General features: G+C 57.8%; 6 protein-coding genes across 6 annotated transcripts; 5 read left to right on the top strand and 1 right to left on the bottom strand.

Annotated features, from left to right (window-relative positions):
- Positions 1-427: 427 nt before the first annotated feature.
- F5Z01DRAFT_264410 (uncharacterized protein) lies at positions 428-3,106 on the top strand. Its single transcript, XM_046258611.1, has 3 exons — positions 428-1,109; positions 1,163-1,262; positions 1,321-3,106. The coding sequence occupies exons 1-3, from the start codon at positions 704-706 to the stop codon at positions 2,912-2,914; spliced, it is 2,100 nt and encodes a 699-aa protein (XP_046115658.1). The 5' UTR covers positions 428-703; the 3' UTR covers positions 2,915-3,106.
- A 1,460-nt stretch (positions 3,107-4,566) lies between these two features.
- Positions 4,567-7,062, top strand: F5Z01DRAFT_264142 (Sodium/hydrogen exchanger family-domain-containing protein). The gene is made up of 6 exons (XM_046258610.1): positions 4,567-4,787; positions 4,875-4,943; positions 4,998-5,104; positions 5,159-5,805; positions 5,875-5,923; positions 5,981-7,062. The coding sequence occupies exons 1-6, from the start codon at positions 4,739-4,741 to the stop codon at positions 6,917-6,919; spliced, it is 1,860 nt and encodes a 619-aa protein (XP_046115657.1). The 5' UTR covers positions 4,567-4,738; the 3' UTR covers positions 6,920-7,062.
- Positions 7,063-7,205: 143 nt separating this feature from the next.
- F5Z01DRAFT_676624 (enolase C-terminal domain-like protein) lies at positions 7,206-8,681 on the bottom strand (the record flags this gene model as incomplete). Its single annotated transcript, XM_046265265.1, has 3 exons — positions 7,206-8,311; positions 8,371-8,519; positions 8,572-8,681. 3 exons carry the CDS (start codon positions 8,679-8,681, stop codon positions 7,206-7,208), a joined length of 1,365 nt encoding a protein of 454 aa, XP_046115656.1.
- Positions 8,682-9,500: 819 nt separating this feature from the next.
- Positions 9,501-12,666, top strand: F5Z01DRAFT_662780 (fungal-specific transcription factor domain-containing protein). Its single transcript, XM_046263983.1, has 3 exons — positions 9,501-9,870; positions 9,964-10,556; positions 10,623-12,666. Exons 1-3 carry the CDS (start codon positions 9,764-9,766, stop codon positions 12,422-12,424), a joined length of 2,502 nt encoding a protein of 833 aa, XP_046115655.1. The 5' UTR covers positions 9,501-9,763; the 3' UTR covers positions 12,425-12,666.
- A 1,314-nt stretch (positions 12,667-13,980) lies between these two features.
- Positions 13,981-15,344, top strand: F5Z01DRAFT_264069 (uncharacterized protein). The gene has a single exon (XM_046258609.1). It carries the CDS (start codon positions 14,227-14,229, stop codon positions 15,040-15,042), a length of 816 nt encoding a protein of 271 aa, XP_046115654.1. The 5' UTR covers positions 13,981-14,226; the 3' UTR covers positions 15,043-15,344.
- Positions 15,345-17,965: 2,621 nt separating this feature from the next.
- On the top strand, positions 17,966-19,754 carry F5Z01DRAFT_711633 (phosphatidyl synthase). The gene is made up of 2 exons (XM_046266480.1): positions 17,966-18,404; positions 18,458-19,754. Exons 1-2 carry the CDS (start codon positions 18,145-18,147, stop codon positions 19,443-19,445), a joined length of 1,248 nt encoding a protein of 415 aa, XP_046115653.1. The 5' UTR covers positions 17,966-18,144; the 3' UTR covers positions 19,446-19,754.
- The last annotated feature ends 251 nt before the right edge of the window (positions 19,755-20,005 follow it).

Raw genomic sequence — 20,005 nt, 5'->3', positions numbered from 1 at the left:
GCCGAGATGCATGGCGCTCCCCACTGGGCCTGATCTATGCTTATTGCAAGTAGAATACGAGAATTGTCTCTGCAATGCAGCTGCAAGCCAGTCCATGTCGCGCACAACCCTCCTCGCTACCCGGACGACGCCCTCACATATCGAGAATAGGGTGACCAAAGGCGTTCCGCCAGCGGACAGCTCATAGCCTGCCGCAAAGACACCATGTGGAACATGGCTGCGTGGCTCCATGCAAGTCTGATAGTCCGCCTCAACTAGGCCTGGCCGGATCTGGGTGGTTGCTTCTTTGCGCCATCTCGCAGCCCCATGGATTCACGTTGAGCACGCGCCCTTACTTGACTTCGGTGCTTGACTCCCTCTTTGGCCAGTTGAGCACCTGGGATGGCGAACATCCCGAGAAAACGCATCGGGAGCGTGCCACTTCCGAATCGGAATGGGCTGAACCTCACAGTGGCTGGCTGGATGAGTTGTGCCACCCTCCTCCTGGTAGGTAGAGGCTGTCTGGTGGATGCCAAGGGCGCCATGGCATCTCCTCCTTTTTTTAAGCCTCTTTCGTTGAGAAAAAAAGGAGGAGACGGCTGAACGTTGCCATGATGCTCTTGGTCCAGCTGAATGTTTTAAGAAGGACTGCGTGCTCCAGAAGGAGTCCCTCAGTCCATAGTATTCTGCCATCTCTGAGGATTCTAATCAGTGCCCCTTGAACATGCTGTCCCCCCTTTCCTTCTACAGGGTGACACTCACCCTAGGATGCCTTCTCGGCCTCCTTACCCCCTCATATGCCGTGCCAGGGGCCACCGTGGACAGCAAGGTGCTGATCTTCGCACGAGACAGTTACTCTGCGTCCACGGCTAGTTCCGGCCTGGAAGGCTATGGCATCCCGTTTGAGACTGTCCTTGTCCCCAAAGAGGGCATCACCCTGCCCGCCTTGTCGAGCTCGAGCACCGAGGGCCGCTATGGCAGCATCATCGTCATGGGCGCCGTGTCCTACGACTACGACGGCTCGTGGAACAGCGCGTTGACCACGGCGCAGTGGGACCAGATATACCAGTACCAGACGGATTTCCACGTCCGCCTCGTTCGCACGGACGAGTATCCTGGACCAGGCTTTGGTAAGCCTCCCCCGGTCTCAAGTTAGTCGACGCCAGCTCACAGTCTCCCACAGGCGCCTCGATAGCTTCAGGCGGTGGCTGTTGTGCCAGCGGTGTTGAGCAGCTCATCAGCTTCACCAACACCACGTCCTTCCCGACGGCGAATCTCAAAGCGTGAGTGCCTCTCCCACAAATACACCACTGTCGACGTCTCGAGGCTGACCTTGTGCAGAAATGCTGGCGTTTCCACCACAGGCCTCTACCACTACCCGGCCACCATCACCGACCCCGATACCACCTGGGAGATTGCCAAGTTCGGTCCCGGCGGAGCGCAGACTGGGGATACGACGGCTGGTGTCATCAACAACTTTGGCGGCCGCGAGCAGCTGGTCTGGTTCATCAGCTGGGCAACCGACTGGTCCGCCACGTCCAACTTTCTCCAGCACGCGCACATCCACTGGATGACCCGCGGTCTCTTCCTCGGCAAGCGCAAGATCCACCTGAACCCGCAGGTGGACGATGTGCAGCTCTCGACGGAGCTCTACCTGCCCTCGGGCCAAGAGTTCAAATGCCGCATCGGTGACCTCGAGGCCCACGTCGCCTGGCAGCAGGACATCAACGGCCGTCTCCCCGCCGGCTCTGACTTTCGGCTCGAAATGGGCCACAATGGCAACGGCGACATTATCGCCGCCACGGACCCCGAGGATGAGTCGGACGAGATCTGCGTCCCAGACTACGCCGTCGACTATGACTCGCCCGAAGACACTCCTCTGGAGTTCCAGAAGCCCCCCGGCACGGGCGAGGACCTGTGGCCGGCCGAGTTTGAGGAGTACGGCTGGAGCAAGGAGTGCGCCGACCTCGACGACTTTGCCGCCTGGTGGCTGAACAAGGCCAACCTGAACGCCTTTGCCCACGTCTCGCACACCTTTTCCCATCTCGAGCTCAACAACGCGACGTACCACGACGCCACGCGCGAGATTGCGTTCAACCAGGCGTGGCTGGCGCAGATGGAGATTGACCAGGCGACGCGGTTCTCCCCCAAGGGTCTCATCCCGCCGGCCATCACCGGTCTTCACAACGCCGACGTCCTCCAGGCGTGGGCGGACAATGGTCTGGTGTACGCCGTGGGGGACAACACGCGGCCGGTGCTGCGCAGCGCCGACAGCCCGTTCCACCCCCTGATCACCACCGTCGCGGGCAACGGGTACGCCGGGTTCATCGTGGTGCCCCGGTACGCGACGACCATCTACTACAACTGCGACACGGCGCAGTGCACGTTGCAGGAGTGGATCGACACGTCGGCCGGCGCGGGCGACTTTGACAACCTCCTGCGCGACGCGCGCGCCACCAACACACGCTACCTGCTCGGTCTCCAGGCCGACCCGTACATGCTCCACCAGGCGAACCTGCGCCAGACGGACATGCCCTCCATCACCGTCGGCAGCCAGACGGGCAAGATGTCCCTGCTCATGGCGTGGGTCGAGACCATTACCCAAGAAATGGTCCGCCTGACCGACTGGCCCATCACGTCGCTCAAGCACGACGCCGTCGGCGACTACTTTATGGACAGGATGACGCTCGATGGGTGCCAGCCCCAGATGTCCTATGCGTACTCGGCCGATGGGAAGGCGATTGACTCGGTCACCGTGCGCACGGACGGGAACAGCTGCTCTGTGCCTGTGCCCGTGACGATCCCCGGGGGACAGGCTTCGGCCAGTGGAGGCCAGGTGTCTGCTGACCAGGTTGGCAGTGAGCCGACAATCTACTGGGTGACCATGAACGGCTCGCCCGTGACCTTGTCCTTGAGCGAGGCGGTCAATTTCTGAGGAAGCAGTCTACATAGTCAATAGGACTCCATTTGCCATGATGAATCATACTGGGATGTCCAACTGACCAGCAGGTCTGTCATCCAGCGTACCATGACCCATTTGCGCGTCATATTAATAGCACGATGCCCTCCACAAGCCTACTGGTGACTTGGCTGATGAAACGGCGTTGCACCTTGCTAAACCTTAGGGTATCAGGAATGCATATAGGTGTTTTGCGGTCCATCGCTCGTTGGCAGCACACTCCAAAGATAGACTCGAGGCGGGATAGGCTGCGAAGATGGCACATGAGACTGGAGCCTGTCTCGCTGTCATTCGAGGGCGCGCGGTTCTTCGTAAGGCGCTGCTACGTGAGCTTGCGAGGACTGTGTCCCTCGACCACATTACTGAGCCACAGAGTGCATTTGAGGCAACGACGTTACCCTCGACAGGTGAGACAAGCAGCGAGCGCCCAGGCCAGGCCAGGCCAGCCAGGCCAGGGACATGTGACGGTCTGTGGCAGTGATGGCTCCCTCGCTGTTCGCGTGGCCAAATAGACTTTGTTGATGTCTTGAGTCTGTCAGACTGGAGTCAGCATAGAGGTGAGACCAGGCATGCGCAGACTGTTGCGAGTTGAGTGCAGCGCTGCAGCTTTGACATGTCTGCACTCTGCAGTCTGCACCGAGGCCAAGGTCGCATGTCTCGTCCGAGTCATCCCACAGACCCGACATTCCCTGACAATGGGGGCTGACGCGTCAAAGACATTGACGATAAGCCCCCACGACGGCCCCCAAAGGTAATCAAACTCGGCAATATAGCCCCTGAGACAGGCTCTGCCGAGATGATCGGCCGCAATCGGCGTACTGTACGCACCGCCCGCCAATCGATAACGAAGGCCACTCTGGCACGCGTGGTGTTTCGCGGCTCTTGTGGTGGAATGGGCTGGCTGGGAGGCGACGGCTATTTCGAGCTATCGAGCACTTGCGCATTGTGTCGATAATAGAGGATGGAACAGGCGTTTTGTTGATGCCTCTACCATCAATGCGCGTGTCAAGGCGCGTCGGGACTCGAGAGACAAATGGCGTTTCGCCCTCGAAATAATTACCCCGTACAAGTCGCGGGTGGGCGGGGCGCGAGGGTTGATTCCGTGGGCTCTGATTGGCCGAATGGGCAGAAAACGTTAATTAGCGGCCCAATTTAAGCTAAATATGCTAAGATAAGCATAATGCCAATGCTCTCCAGGCTTCAGCCGCAGTGCTACCAGCCTGCTGATGGACGACTCGCTCACTGAATGACTGACCAGGGCCTTCTCTGTAGACTGGCCCTCATTCCTGGCATGGGATGGGCTGGTCCGCGTCGTGACCGTCCTGTGAGACACCGGGACTCCAAGAAACAGTCGTGAGACAGCCTCGCCCATCCAGCCAGGACAGCCTTGGCATCCATCCACCGACGATCCATGACGGCCAGTGAGCAAGTGAGGGATGTGGGCTCTCCGTGACATTCCTACCCCGTCCGTACACTACGGACTGGCCGCCAGCCTGAGCGATTAAATTGCCTCAGCGCCCTCGGCTTAGCTCTCAACCCTTCCACCGATCCTACCACTACGTAATTAATCATTCCTGCTTCCTCACCAGCAGCCCATCCGTATATCCTCATCAACCACCCGTCGCCTCGTCTGTCTTCGTCTCCTCGCTCGCCTCATTCTCGTCTCCCCCCCGCTTGCTGGTCCAGCACCGCCAAGCCACGCGCGCTGCAATTTTCGCAGCTTTCGCCACGGTTTCCAACTCCCACCATTTGTTGATCCTACAAGTCGGCCGGCCGGCTTGAGGACCACCCATATTCACCATGCCTGTCCTCGATCTCAGCGAGCTCAACATCATCCTCGGCGTTTTGGGTACGTACGGCCTCTTCTGGGCGTGGTAGCGCTGCCTTGTCTCCCAGTCACGCGAGCTCTCGACCGGGTACTGACGCAACCATGCAGGTGGCTTTATCCTCTTATACGGCATCATCTCGACCAAGATCAAGGCCAAATGGTATCTTGGTGAAGCGCGTATGTACCAGTAGCCATGTTCGCCTCCCTGCCTCGGCTAACATCCATCACCAGTACCCGCCGTCTTCGTCGGCGTCCTCCTCGGTCCTATAGCCGCCAAGTTCATCGAGACGGAAAAATGGGGTAGTGCAGAGCCCGGGCAGACGAACGAGATCACGCTGGTATGTCCATCCCCGTCACATGAAGAATGAGTTCAATAATGCTGACGCACATAGGGTCTGATGAGAGTCATGATCGGCGTGCAACTGGTCATCGCCGGCTACCAGCTGCCCGCCAAATACCTCGTCCTGCGCTGGAAGGAGATGCTTCTCCTCCTGCTCCCCGTCATGACCATCATGTGGCTCTGCACCACCCTCTGCATCATGGCCACCGTGCCCAAGCTGACCCTGCTCGCCGCCCTCGTCATCGGCTCCTGCGTCACCTGCACCGACCCCATCCTGTCCCAGGCCATCGCCAAGGGTCCCTTTGCCGACAAGTACGTCGCACGCCCCCTGCGTGAGATCATCTCCTCCGAGGCCGGTGCCAACGACGGCTTCGGCTTCCCCTTTCTCATGCTCGCCACGTTCCTCATCCGCCACGCCAACGTCCCCGGTGCCGGCGAGCACGGTGCTGAGGTCGAAGTAGAAGGCCGAGCGGAGCAGCCTCACCGTCTCCTCGCCCGTGCCGGAGCGACCATTGCCTCGCAAGGACTGCGTCTCATGGGCCGCAAGGAGGAGGAAGTCGGTCGTCTGGGTGGCGGTGTCGGCGTGGCCATGCAGAACTGGTTCATCGAGACGTGGATCTATCAGATCCTCATGTCCGTCGCCATCGGCGCCATTGTTGGCTTTGGCGCGCAGTACGCCCTCAAGTACGCTCTCAGGAGGTAAGCCTTGTCTCTCTCGTTGTATCATGTACCCAAGGCACACTCACTGACATGTCTTCTCCCTTGCAGGAAGTGGGTCGACTCTGAGAGTTACCTCCTCTACCCCTTGGCCATTGGTGTAAGTTCTGAAATAACAACATCTCCGCGACAATGGAACTAATATCGCTCTCTCCAGCTTTGGCTCCTCAGCATCTGCGGTCTCGTCGGCACTGACGACCTCCTCGCCTGCTTCGTCGCCGGCAACGCCCTCAACTGGGACGGCGCCTTCCTGGCCGAGACGGAGGAGCGCCACGACGAGGTCAACTCCGTCATGGACGTCCTCCTCAACTTTGGCGGCTTCATGTACATTGGCGCCATCATGCCCTGGTCCGATTTCAACTCGCCCGACACAACCGGTCTGACCTGGGGCCGGCTCGTCGGTCTCGGCTTCCTCGTCCTCCTCTTCCGCCGTATCCCCGCCATCTTCATCTCGTACAAGCTCATGCCCAACGTCTGCAAGAACTGGAAGGAGGCCCTTTTCATGGGCTACTTTGGCCCCATAGGCGCCGGCGCCGTCTTCTACGTCGAGCACACCCGCCACCTCTTCCCCGAGCTCGGCGAGGGCGACGAGGAAGAGACCAACCTCGTCGCCGTCATGGCCCCCGTCGTCTACTGGCTCGTCCTCTTCTCCATCATCGTCCACGGCCTGTCCATCCCCGGCCTGAACCTCGCCTACCAGTACTTTGACGTCGAGCCCATCCAGGACGACGCCGTCGAGCTCCGCCGCAAGTCCGTCCACGATGCCACGCCCCCCAACGCCATGGTTGGCGACGAGGAGAACTTTATCGCCTACAACCGCTTCTCCCGCCCCGTCTTCAACGTCGCCGACCTCCCCACCGTGCGCTCAAGGCGCCAGTCCCTCGCCACCGAGCATGCCCGCTCCATGTCGCGCTCCAGGCGGTCCTTTGCCCGTTCCAGGTCGCGCGATGTGGGCCCTGACAGCGTCCCCTTCCCCGTCCCCATGCCGGAGAAGAGTCGCGACGAGAGCTTCCGGACCTCCGGCTCCGACGATGAGGAAGCGGGGAATCGCGGCGCGCCGTACAAGCGAGGACGCACCATCCAGTACGCTGTATAGGGGCAGTCGTTCTGGCTGGTTATGTCCAGTGCCTCCGGTCGGAATGGTGGGCAGGTTCCTGCAAAGACGGCTGGTGGTTGTGAATGAGGAAATGTCAAAATATAGACTCGTACAATGCTGTTTTTCTTCTTGTCATTGGTTTCCTGCATTTCAAAGCGCGGCGCATGGTACACATATACAATACACCATCTCATATAGATAAAGCCACTTGTTGTATTCAATTCACAAACGCCTATATGCAAAGTGAGCCCCTGAACCCACAGACGCCCCGTCTTCCCTCCCCTCATCATGACGACCCAGTGGTCAGCTCCTCCACCTTGGCGGTCAAGTTGTCCACAATGCCGTTGGTCTTCTCCGAAGACTCTGTCTGGGTTGCGGTACCGTTCTCGGTTGGAGCCACCGCGGCGGGCGTCAGGGGCTTTGGCACAGGGGGGTTCAAGAGGTAGTTGGAGGGGATCAGCTTGGAGCGAGCGGCCGGGTTTAGTGTGAGCCCAAAGCCAGGCTTGTCAATGTCCGCCGTGGTCAGGTATCCCTTGGTGGGGATGGGCTCGTCGATGAAGAGGTCGCCAAAGACGGGCAGCACGCTCTTGCCGTCGGGCGAGTTGGCGAGGTACTCCTGGAACGGCGTGTTGGGCTGCGAGAAGACAAAGTGGTAGCTGTAGGGCCCGCTGGCGTGCGGCACGACGGGGATGTCGTAGGCCGCCGCCAGGGCAGCCACCTTGAGGAGCTCGGTCAGACCGCCGAGCCACATGACGTCGGGCTGGATGATGTCCAGGTTGCGTCCCTCCACGAGCTTGCGGAACCCGAAGCGCGAGTACTCGTGCTCGCCCGTGGTGAACTTGACCGTGGGGTGGGCGCGCTTGATCTGGGCGAACCCGTCCGTATCATCGGGCGACAGGCACTCTTCCCACCAGTTGATGTTGAGATCCTCACACGCCTTGACGAGCTCAATGGTGTACGTCACGTTCAGGCTCATGTAGCAGTCGACCATGATGGGGAAGTCCGGGCCCACGGACTCTCGGTGCTTGCGCAGGAACTCCACGTTCTTCTTGAGGCCGACATGGCCCTCGTCCGGGCAGAAGGGCAGGGGCACCTTGGCACCCCAGAAGCCCATGTCCCGAGCGGCGGGCGGCTCAGGGCCGGTGCAGTAGAAGTCGACGCGCTCCTTGGTGGCGCCACCGATCAGACGGTAGACGGGCTCGTCGCGGATCTTGCCGAGCAAGTCCCACAGCGCGAGGTCGATGACGGAGATGACGGCCACGGGGAGACCCTTTCGTCCGTAGAACATGGAGGCACGGTACATCTGCTCGAAGAGAAGGTTGGTGTTTCGTGCGTCGGCGCCGATGAGGAAACGCTCAAAGTGCTGGTGCACCAGCCAGCAGCCGGGAGGGCCTTTTTATGTCAATACTGTCACACTCTTTGGATATAAGTCAAGGAGTCGGGCTACGCACCACCAAAGCCGGTCGCGATACCGACTGTACCATCGGCGGACTCGATCTCCACCAGAAAGGAGCCGAGGACATTGATGCCCCAGCTCGTTCTCGATTTGCGGTACTGCTCCCATCGCGAGCATGGTGTCGAGATGTCCGAGTCGATCAACCTGTGAACATGGTGAGCCAGTGTCATACGGGCCCGCGAACATGCATGCGTACCAGTGGCCACCCTTGACATTGTGATAATCACCACCGGACCCGACACCGCCGATGATGTACGACCTGATGGCCTTGATGGTAAACTTGTTGTTCGCTATCGCGGAGCCCATTGTGCAGTTTGGTGGTGTAAGCCAGCCTCGTCGTGATAGTCTAGTGAGGATCGATCAGGAGGGAGCCGGACTGACGAGACAACCGAGTGTAAGGAAGGTAGGTGTTGGAGGAAGAATGTCCGAGAGGGAAAACGAATGGGAAGGATGGGATTGTCAAGGAAATAGGCTAATAGCTGCTGTCGAGGCACTCTTCTCCCACCTTATGAGGGGACCGCGACTTGGAGAAGTCGGTCGTCTTTCACCCGAACATGGTGGCGCATGTTGCAAAGGCCAGAGCCGCCAGACGCGGGGCGCCGCCAGCGGATCCGGCAGTTCTTCTGACAAACTTCCAGACTTTCTGCGAGGTGTCTACTGTCTCCGTGCAGTGCGTGCTTGCAGCGCCCTTGGTATCCCCTTGTCGAAGGACGTCAATCACGTGTCAGTTGGCCTGGTAGCCCCAGATTTCGCACGTCGTTCGGGCTGTCGGCTCGATGATCGCCGAGCGAAGGTCCGGCCCCGCGGTTAGAAAGATTGAAGCCGTCGTTGCGCAGCATATTGGGAGGGTGAACACATGGATGCAGGCATCTATGGTGAGAGTTGAGGGTTTCCGTCCACGGATTATCATCGGCTTATTGAGGCGTTGTAGACGGGAATCAACACTCGAGGCAAGAGCGATCTTGATGAGCGCCGTGTTTTCGCCGAGGCAGTGACAGTGCTAGCTTCCCCGCCGCCTATCCCCCAGTCGGCCAATCACAGCCGTCATCTTGACCCCACGAGTCCCCGCGCACACTAGACAGGTGAGATGGAAGACAGAAATAACCCTCAAGATGAGCCCACTCAAGCATCTGAGGCTGGTCTGGATGTGTCAGTTAATATGTCAATTGTTGGACCCCAGAGCCACTCCGCGTGACCAATTGACCATCATTTGGAGCTCCCTGTCCTCCTCGGGCGCGCTCCTCATTGTCCCGAAACCCTCTTCGGATCGAGGTCGTGCGAGAGCGGACCAACTTGCCGTAGGGAAGTTTACTCAACGCCAACCCTCTTTATCGAGGCTTGTGGGCATGCTCGGCCTATAGTCACAACGACGCGCGCCTGGACCAACCATGTCGGAGGACCGGGCACCCCCGAACGAATGGGACAGCGATGGCAGCGACGAAGATACTGCGTCGCGCGTCAGTTCCAAGAGGAAGCGCCCTCCTGTGTCCGTCTCGTGAGTTCCACACCGCACGTCGAGTCGCGACCTTGTCCCCCCCGTCGCCATGAGCGAGCCTGAGACCGCATGTAATAACAACCCCATCCCCAGATGTGAGCTCTGCAAGCAGCGCAAGGTCAAGTGTGATCGCGGGCAGCCATCGTGTGGTTGGTGCACCCGCAACGGCGCAACATGCGAGTACAAGGAACGACGCAAGCCTGGCCTGAGGGCCGGCTATGGGAGGGAGCTCGAGCAGAGGCTCGATAAGCTTGAGCAGATCCTCAGGTCCCACTCGGAGATCTTGCAGGCCTCTCTGTCGAACCAGGGCAGCTCGATATCGCCAAACCACCACATGAACTCTGCCCACAACAACCCACTCACCTCCAGCCTCAACACCATTTCGCCCAACAACAATAGCCATGGCAATGCCATGTCCCACCACGGCAGTCTACCAAGCGACAATGGCACACCACGAGACCCCGTGTTCCGACCACCAGAGCACATCCGAACGCCCCAGGCAGAAACGGCCCTGTTTCTGCATAAGCCGTCGAGCTTCACGCCAGCCTCGCAGGATTTCGGCGTCCATGTAGCACAGACGCCCGGCGTCGAGGGCTTCCACAATCCTTCCATGTCTGGCATGTCAGCCCCGTCCCAGATGCAAGGTATGCAGCCATCTGCTGCCGCGCAAGACTATTACGGGCAAGGTATGGAAACCAGAATTTCGATTCATCATTGTTCCCTCAAGGACTAACCAGTCGCGTTCCGAGCAGGACCGGTCAATACACACTCGCCGACAGTGCCCATCCCCCATGTCGGGGCCCCCGCGGCCCTGGATCAGGAGATGCCGCCTTACGACCTATTATATGCTCTGGTCGACCTCTACTTCAAACACATTAATACGTGGTGTCCCATACTACACCGCAAAACGACCCTGGACTCACTATTCGGCCCCTCGACGCTGCAGGAGACGGACAGAATTCTACTCCACGCCATCGTGGCCACCACGATGCGCTACTCTAACGATGGCAGACTGACCGAGGAGAGAAGACGCCACTATCATCAGGTGTCAAAGAATAGGGTTCTCCTATATGGCATGGAGAACGCCTCGGTCAAGGCGTTACAGGCCCTCCTGATCCTCGCCTTGGATCTGTGTGGTGACAGCAATGGCCCGCCGGGCTGGAACATCATGGCATTGATCACCCGATCTGTGGTGCAGCTCGGCTTGGCTGTCGAGAGCACATCCTCCAGTGTGTCGCCAAACATTACCTCTATATACACCCTGCGAGCAATGGTGCTGCCGGACTCCAAGGACTTCATCGAGGAAGAAGCCCGCAGGCGACTGTTCTGGATGATCTACATGCTCGACCGATATGCAACCATTGCGACTGCCTTTGAGTTTGCGCTGGACGACAAGGAGATTGACAGGACGCTCCCTTGCCGCGACGACTTGTGGATCAAGAACCAAAAGGTAGAGACACGCTGGTTCAAGACCAAGGACCACCACGACGAGTCGGGCGAGTACGGCGTCAACAAGCCCGAGAACATCGGCGCCTTTGGTTTCCACTGCGAGATCCTCAACATTCTCGGCCAGATCCACGACTTCCTCAAGCAACCTGTGGACATTAGCGCGTTGAGCGACGTGGAGCAGTGGCAGATGCGGTACAAGGAGTTGGACAACATGCTCACATCATACAAGTTCTCCCTGCCCAACGAGTACGGCAACATGGCCAAGCTCTTCCAGCCAGGTAGTAAGAACCTAAATTGCGGCTGGGTCATGCTGCACGCAACATACCACTTTGCCGTCATCAGGCTACACTCTTCGGCAGCCTACCCCACGACCCGGTCGCCCATCTTCACGCCATCCTACAGCGCGTCACAGCGGTGCCACGGGGCGGTTGAGAACATCGCGGCTCTGGGAGAGTTCGTGATCAACAACGGCCTCGTGAACAAACTCGGGCCGCCCTTTGCCTTCACGCTCTGGGTAGCGGCCCGGTTGCTGCTGGTGCACGGGTCCACAGTCGAGCACAAGCTGTCGCCGCAAATCTCCTTCTTCGTCGAAACCCTGCGCGAGATGGGTCGCTACTGGCCCGTGGCCGCGCGGTACTGCGAGCTCCTCTCGCGGGTCCTGGACGAGCACCGCGACAGCGAGCACAAGGGCGACGGCGTGACGCCGAGCTCGGTCAAGATCCTCGCCGACATGCGCCGCACAGCCTTCGACCTCGACTTTCTCATCTCCCGTCAGCCCAAGGCCGGTGGGGCAGCCGGCGGCTCGATGAACCCCAGTCGGCTGCCGAGCGTGACGCCCGCGAGGACACCCGCGCCGAACGAGCTGGAGTATCTCGATGTCTTTGACTTTTTCAACTTTCCCAGGCTCCCCCTCGGCGGGGAGAACATTAACACCAATGGCAACGGAAACAACACCCAGACCCCGGCGCCGGGGGACGAGATGGACCCTGGGGGCAACGGCCAGGGCTTGGCAAACGAGTTCAACATTACGAATTTCACGGTGGATGCAAACAGCGACTGGCTGTTTAAACAGGATGGTGCCATGAATGGCAAGTTCATGTCATAGGAGGGAGGGGGAAAAAGGCATTTTATGGGAAGGTATGATTTCTGGGAATATCTACCGTTGGTAGTCGCTCGAGGGGGCATGGGTGGCGTTGAGGAGTTACGGCAAACCAAGAGCATGCGATGAGTGGACGGCTCCAGTCAGCACTAGGGATTGACTACTAGTATCGAAGTGACGGGGAAAATGTTTAGTGACAGTGGACAATGTTAGGACATTATACCTCACGTCAATTTCTGACACCTTGCTATGCCTACCCTGTACTATATGCTTGCTTGTGTCGTCGTGATCGCTGACAATTGCTTCTTCAGATCATGACTGCGTGAGCTGTCTCGTCGCTTTGGTGGGGTTTTTTTTTTTTTTTTTTTTTTTTTTTTTAGTACTTGACTCCTCGAAATATGCCAGCAGCGTATGGGGGTTCGATCCGAACATCTTCAAGACTCCCTAGTTGTCACACCGCAGATCAGCTCACGTGATAATCGGTCACCTCGCCAGTTCAACTAGTCGAGTCGATGTGATCGATCCTTTCGACAGCTTGATTGACTTCAACTAGACAACCCTTTAAAAATTCCATGCTGCTCCCGACGACGAAGTACCCAGGTTACTGTTGACGTAGCCATCTCGACCCTTCGCCGATGAACTCTCACTATGCGGAGCTGCACGATTCAGAACGGACCCTGAATAATGGACACCACTTCATTTGACATTCTGCTACCAGGATGAATCGCGAAAGTTTGTTGAAGCGAGTCTCGACTGACTGCGACCATCACTTCGAATGCTAGTGCTCATGAGCCGTGCGATTTTGCATGTCAAGCACGGCTTGGTCAAATCATATTTGCGCCTCGGAATGGGCAAGATTGACGACAGGCGAGCTGAAGCATCGGTCGCAACGACAAGGCTGAGACAGAACGCCAGTGCTCACGATGCTCGCGCCGCCCAGCGCCTCGGGTTGGAAAAAAAGGTCACGATGCCTGGCCAACGACGTCCCTGCCTGCCAACCCCGGATCAGCATCAGCAGGAACACTTTAGCATCGTGGGCACTTGGTCCACAGGACACATGGTGGTTTGGATGCACTCCCCCGTGAGTGCGCAACGCTTGCAGCGCAAGACGGTGGGCGGCAAACTCACGATGCTCCAGCACCTGGGGCTCAAACGGTGGCCTGGTGTGGTTCCACCCGCCACCTCAGCGTTTTCTTCCTCCACACTCCGAGGGCTAACTCACGATCCTACTGTACCCAGTGTTCGGTTGCTACCGATCTGTAGACTGGTCGTCCTTTGTGTGGGGGTACACTCATTCATCCATGTGAAAGCATAACATCGTGGCATGGTCCCAGAAATGTCACGATGCATGCCGCCGGATTTTTGGGGTCCTCGACTCCTCGCTCGCCCTCGCTGCAATGTGCACCGAGTGAGCCCCTCACGAAGCGGGTAAAGTTGAATGCATGGCGCCTTTGCTTCGTTTTTAATAAAGAGTCACAAGAGCCTCATGCGGAGAATGATAGCAGTGTCAATATTTCTTGCTCAATTTCGACCTGGGCAATCCTCAACCATCGCGCTGTCCTTCCCAGTACCAGACCTGTGCCGTCATCACCGACCGCAGCACATTTCCTTAGCATCAGCACTTGGCAACGCCATCGCATCATCCTCCCGCAACTACGTAGCGAATCCACTATCGCAGCAACTGGACACTCGCGGGCACAGCACAGCATCCCTCCTAGGGTGGTGTTGACGCCCCGCTTCGCAGTTTCTGCTCTTATCGCTCCTTATCAGGACAAATACGACGAAAGGCCAGGCATTTTGACATCATCATGCCTTTGACGGGCGTGCTAGCCGGCAAGACTGCCATCGTCACAGGGGGCACCACGGGCATCGGCCGAGCAATCTGTCTCGAGTATCTGCGCCAGGGCGCCACAGTTGCGGTCAACCACCTCGGCCTCGAGAAAGACCAGGTGCATCTGGACACCCTCGTCGATGAGGCGGCGGCCCTATGCAAGGATAACTCTGACGCTTGTAAGCTGGTCCACCAAGCTGGCGATGTGAGAGAGCCAGACACGGCGGCCAAGCTCGTCGCGCTGGCTGTCGAGGCCTCGCCATCACAGAGACTGGACATTTGCGTGTCCAACGCGGGCATCTGCACATTTGCCGAGTTCCTCGACCTATCGCCCGACTTGCTCACAGATACGGTGCGCACGAACCTCGACGGCGCATTCTACGTTGTGCAGGCGGCAGCGAGGCAAATGGCCAGGAGCCAGAGCCCGCCGGGCGGTAGCATCATTGGCATATCGTCCATCTCGGCGCTGGTAGGCGGTGGACTGCAGACGCACTACACACCGACCAAGGCGGGCGTCAACAGCCTGATGCAGAGCACCGCGGTCGCGTTGGGCAAGTACGGCATCCGATGCAACGCGCTGTTGCCGGGCACCATCAAGACGCAGCTCAACGACAAGGACCTTGAGGACGATGCCAAGAGAACCTACATGGAGGGCAGGATCCCGCTCGGCAGGACAGGTGTGCCAAAGGACATGGCTGGCCCTGCCGTCTTTTTGGCAAGTGACGAGCTGAGCGGCTATGTGACGGGCGCTCAGCTGCTCGTCGACGGCGGCCTCTTTGTGAACCTGCAATAACATAGACGCATGTGAATATTAAAAGAAAAAAACAACATGCTGGATTCGGGCTGCACGGGGACATGCATGCATCCTTGGGTGAGGCTCGGCGCACGACACATGTCGTGTCTCATTGTGACAATACTACCAAGTAGTCTAATAGTGTTAGCAGGGTTAACGAGTATCACTGTCTCAACCTCGACGTGAGGACGAGCCGATCCCTCCCTCATACAGACGGGAAGGACACACCTTGCTTGAGGTTCTGACACACAGGACATATGTAGGCCCAGGGGGATAAGAAAATGCATGGCGCATCTGCATGTGCGCACGAGCGGCTCCGTAGGTAGGATGATGCTCTCCTGCTTGCTGTGTCGGAGTGGTGACAAAGACCGCATCTTGGGATCGGCCCGTTGAAAGAGATGTTGACCAGGCTTTTACTTGTACAGTTGATGATGACGCTTGAAGGGGACGCTACCGCCGATAGACTACAGAGCGTTCTTCATCAACACGGCCGGAGTCTTTATTAATTAACGTGCCGCAAGTGTGGAACTTGGAGACATGCAACTATGGCAGGCAGCTGGGACTAATCGGTGACCAGTACGTAAATCGTAAATCTGTTGTCTGCTCAATATGACACGTGTACTTGATTGTTTGAAGGCAGCAATCTTCCAGAACTAAAGAAATACCGCCGACAATGTCGGATCGATAGTGATACCAGACCGCAGACGCGTTGACCAGTAGATAGCCTATCGCTGGCTCGGTTGTCCTGCCCGAATTGCCATATCAGCATGAAGATAAAGACGTGCCCATGAAACAGTCCGTGCCTGCAAAGTGCAGCGAGATATTCTCTAGCCTCGTCTATCACCATGCTTATCAGCCAGCCAGAATGCGTCCTGAATAAAACTGTGAGCCGCGCTTGGCTACCGTGAGGGACGGTAGGGTCATGGATTGTCGGTGCAACGTCGACCGTCTTACAGAAGTACCTCAATGCGCACAAATGCCGCAACGTGGTACCTGCTAGTACTGGATGCATCCCCTGGGGGATGCCGCCGAGAAATGATCGGGGCGCCTTCGGTCTACAAGTACGTACCTGGAGCCTAACTTTGCTACGGCGGCAAGTGCGCTCCAAGTCCTCAGGAGGCTGTCCTCCACGTGGGTCTGTGGCGGAGGCTGACTGTCGCTGACAGCCAGTCAGATCGGCTGCCGGGCCGGCTGGCGGAGCACAGGGCGGATCCGCATTGACGTCAGCGTCGGCGGCCGGCCGGATCCCTGACAGCTGGACTCTGGTGGTGTGAGCGTCGCTCGCCGACACCGTGATGGACAGTCACAGTTTTCAGTAGTCGGATCGACTTGTGTGTGCTGATCCTGGCAACGTCTGTCCGCTTCACCCAATGACGGTGTCGTGCAGAAAGAGCCTCAGCGGGATGGCAGATCCAGGGGTTCTGCTCAGGGGGTCCAACCCCTCCAGACGGGTGGCTGCTGCACTGGCAGGTGCCCCTCCAGATCTGCCCGAGACGCAACCACCACCAACAAATGTACGACCACATCCAGTCGCCCTATGCGCTGCATTTTGTGCGTTGTTTTACCGCCCTTTGCCCATGCTCATGCGGCAAGACGTCGCTCACCGAAGCCTTCCGCGGGACTATTGATGTATAACAGCGTCACATGGTAAACCTTGGAGATTCATGACGAGCAGGCACGCACGGGTACGTAGTACGACGACTGGACCCTGTCTGAACGCTGCTGTGTGCTCGGCCAGACTCTGTGCAGTCGTGAGATTACCAGGGGCCGCTTGAGATGCTTGAGGTATGAGGACTGCCTTATCGGGGCTGTCAGTGATAAACTCGCCGCTTGCGACTCGATCAGCAGTTGGTGATCAGCGTGCGAGCCTCAAATCCCCAGCTGTCGCTGGCTGGGCCTCATCACCGCCAAGATAGAAGGACCGGACGTATCCACCCCTCCATGGGCAACGTCTCATCGCCGAGAAAATGGACGTTTCGATGCGTGCGTGAATAGCAAATCGCCCATAAGTTCCAGCCATTGCGATGTACACAACACTTTTGGTCGATTCCCCGCGAACCTGATTACGCCTGATACTTGGCGTCGTAGGCCATGTGGAGATGGGCGAGGCTGCAAGGGGAAAACCGCGAACCCCAAATGTCTTGGCGATTGCAGCGAGCTACGAGCGTTCAGCGCCCCAGCCGCCAGGCTGACGCTGCCGAGACTGCTTCATCCAACCGGGGCCACGGAGAGAGAAAAGTCGTTCATCGCCGGACGCGCTGCCGAGAGACTGGAGGCTGTCCTTGGGTGGGGCCGCTTCGACGCCCTGCCGTCATCGCGAACAGTGACCCGTCCGACCAATAGCAGCGCTGCATCGCCCTAATCACGACGTCGTCGGGCCAGATAGGCCAACGAAATGGACGCACACTTTGTCGTTAACCGTGAAACTAACTATAGGTACGTACCTCGGGCGCGCCGCGCGCCAAAGGAAGACTGCCAACGTCGTCATTCTGCCCCTTCTAGAATTCTCCAATTTTTCGTTTGACATGCCATTGACAGTTGAGGACTGGCTATCAGTCTACCTACCGCTCATGCGGTCATCGCGCTACTACCGAAAAGCCAAATCATTTTGACTTTTTTTCACTCAGGGAGCCATACCCGTGCCAGGCCATGCCATGCCATGCTGTGACTGTGGGTGGGACCACGTTTGATACAACCCTTGTGGATAGGGCATCCAGCCTTCGTTCGCCACAGCCTCCAGCAAGCACCCTGTCCGTAACATTCTGACTCGCAATGAGGGTGGTGATGATTGTTCACTGCGAGATCCACACACCACGCAAACCCACATTTTCAACTCACGCTTAGGCTCGGGGTCCCACCAAGGGGGGCCCATCCAAGATTCCTCAGGGAGTCCATCCATCAACATCCCTCTATCACTCGAAATATATAAACACACGAACCTCCCACCGTTCTTGACGGTAATAGTCCTCTCACTATCCATATCACCCTCGTCCACTCTTAACAACAAGACCATCCTCGACTCGAATCTGAAGTTCCTCTCCATCTCCCACTTCAACACTCCACAAACCACTTACACCAACAACCGCCATCTCATACCCAGCCATGTCGGGTCACCAATATTTCGACGACAGCTCCAGTGCTCCCTCGTCACCCGAACTTCAGTCCACAGGCTCCTCCTCCAGCCTCTCAAGTCTTCAGTCTCAAGCCTCTCCCATCTCGCCGCCCCTGGACAACGCTGTCGCCGACTCCTTCGTCTTCGCTTTCGACATTGACGGTGTCCTCGTCCGCGGTGGAAAGGCCATCCCCGAGGCTATCGAGGCCATGAAGGTCCTCGACGGGCAGAATGAATACGGCGTCGCTATGTAAGTCAACTTGACGATCCCTGCTTCCCCACAATCACTAACATACCATCCAGCCCCCACATCTTCCTTACCAACGGTGGTGGTAAGACCGAAGAAGAGCGCTGCCGCGATCTTTCCAAGCAGCTGGAGCGTGATATCAAGGTCGGCCAGTTCATCTGCGGCCACACCCCCATGAGGGAGATGGCCGAGACCTATGGCACCGTCCTTGTCATCGGTGGAGAGGGTGAGAAATGCCGCCAAGTCGCTGAGGGCTACGGCTTCAAGGACGTTGTCACCCCTGGCGACATCATCAAGCACGACGCCGCCACCACTCCCTTCCGCAAGCTCACCGAGCAGGAGCACGCCAACTCTCGTGAGCGTGACTTCAGCGAGGTCACCATCGATGCCGTCTTCGTCTTCGCCGACTCCCGCGACTGGGCTGGCGACATCCAGATCATGCTCGACGTTGCCATGTCCAAGGGTGGCCGCCTCGGCACCCGCTCCGAGACCTGTGACGAGGGCCCTCCCTTCTACTTCTCCCACAACGACGTCGTCTGGTCTGCTGCCCACGAGCACGTCCGTCTCGGCATGGGCGCTCTCCGCCGCATGTTCGAAGTCACCTTTAAGGACCTCACCGGTGGCCAGGGCAAGCTCAACACCCACGCCTTCGGCAAGCCCCAGGTCTCCACCTTTGAGTTTGCTTCCCGCCTGATGACCCAATGGCGCAACACTGAGCACGGTCTTGTCGCTCCTCCTTCCACCGTCTACTTCGTCGGTGACACACCTGAGAGTGACATCCGCGGCACCAACGCTGTCAACGAGAAGGCCGACAACGACTGGTACTCCATCCTCGTCAAGACTGGTGTCTACCAGGAGGGCACTGAGCCCGCCTACAAGCCTCGCGTCACTGTCAACAATGTCCTCGACGCTGTCAACCACGGTCTTCACCGTGAGATGAAGAAGAAGGGCATGACTGGCTTGAAGCAGGCCCTCCTCAAGACCAGCGAGGTCACCGACCATGCCCGCAGCATCCTCGACGATGAGTGCGGCATTATGGTCTAAGCTTGATCTTGAGATCAGCTTGACTCTTTTTCTTTCTTACCTTTTGAATTTGTCATAGCATTGCACGGATCGGGACGGGATACAGGAGTTTTTGATTTTCTTTTTTATCATTTTCATTTGTCGATTCACGAGAAACGATACATTCGGTGCGTCTTGAGGACTGGCTAGAAACACCAGTTGGATAGAGGACGCGCGATGATTGATCACTCGCTCGTAGCAGCGATGGCTTTCAGATAGCATACCTTCTATGATGCCCCTTATACCCCTGATGAGCATCACATCAACACTTCAATACAAACACTTCAAAAATACTCTACTGTTCATATCATAACTTGTGACTTTCGCGTAACTGGTTCTTATTCTTGTGCGAACGACAGCTCAAGTTCACTAACATGTATCACAACTCAGTGTTGCGTGTACATCAAGTCGACGCCACTTGTTCATAACTTGGAGACCTCCCATTGCCACAATACACCAGATTGCATAGCGACGTCGAAAACCCACAAACGGCAAGCGGCACAGGCCCACCTCCTTGTTGGCACGAGGGCGCATAGGATCAT

The sequence above is a fragment of the Emericellopsis atlantica genome (genome assembly GCF_019669845.1).
Source record: "Emericellopsis atlantica unplaced genomic scaffold F5Z01scaffold_25, whole genome shotgun sequence".
Taxonomy (NCBI): domain Eukaryota; kingdom Fungi; phylum Ascomycota; class Sordariomycetes; order Hypocreales; family Bionectriaceae; genus Emericellopsis; species Emericellopsis atlantica.
Note: the sequence above shows the minus strand (reverse complement) of the source record. Positions and strands in the feature narration are given on the sequence as shown.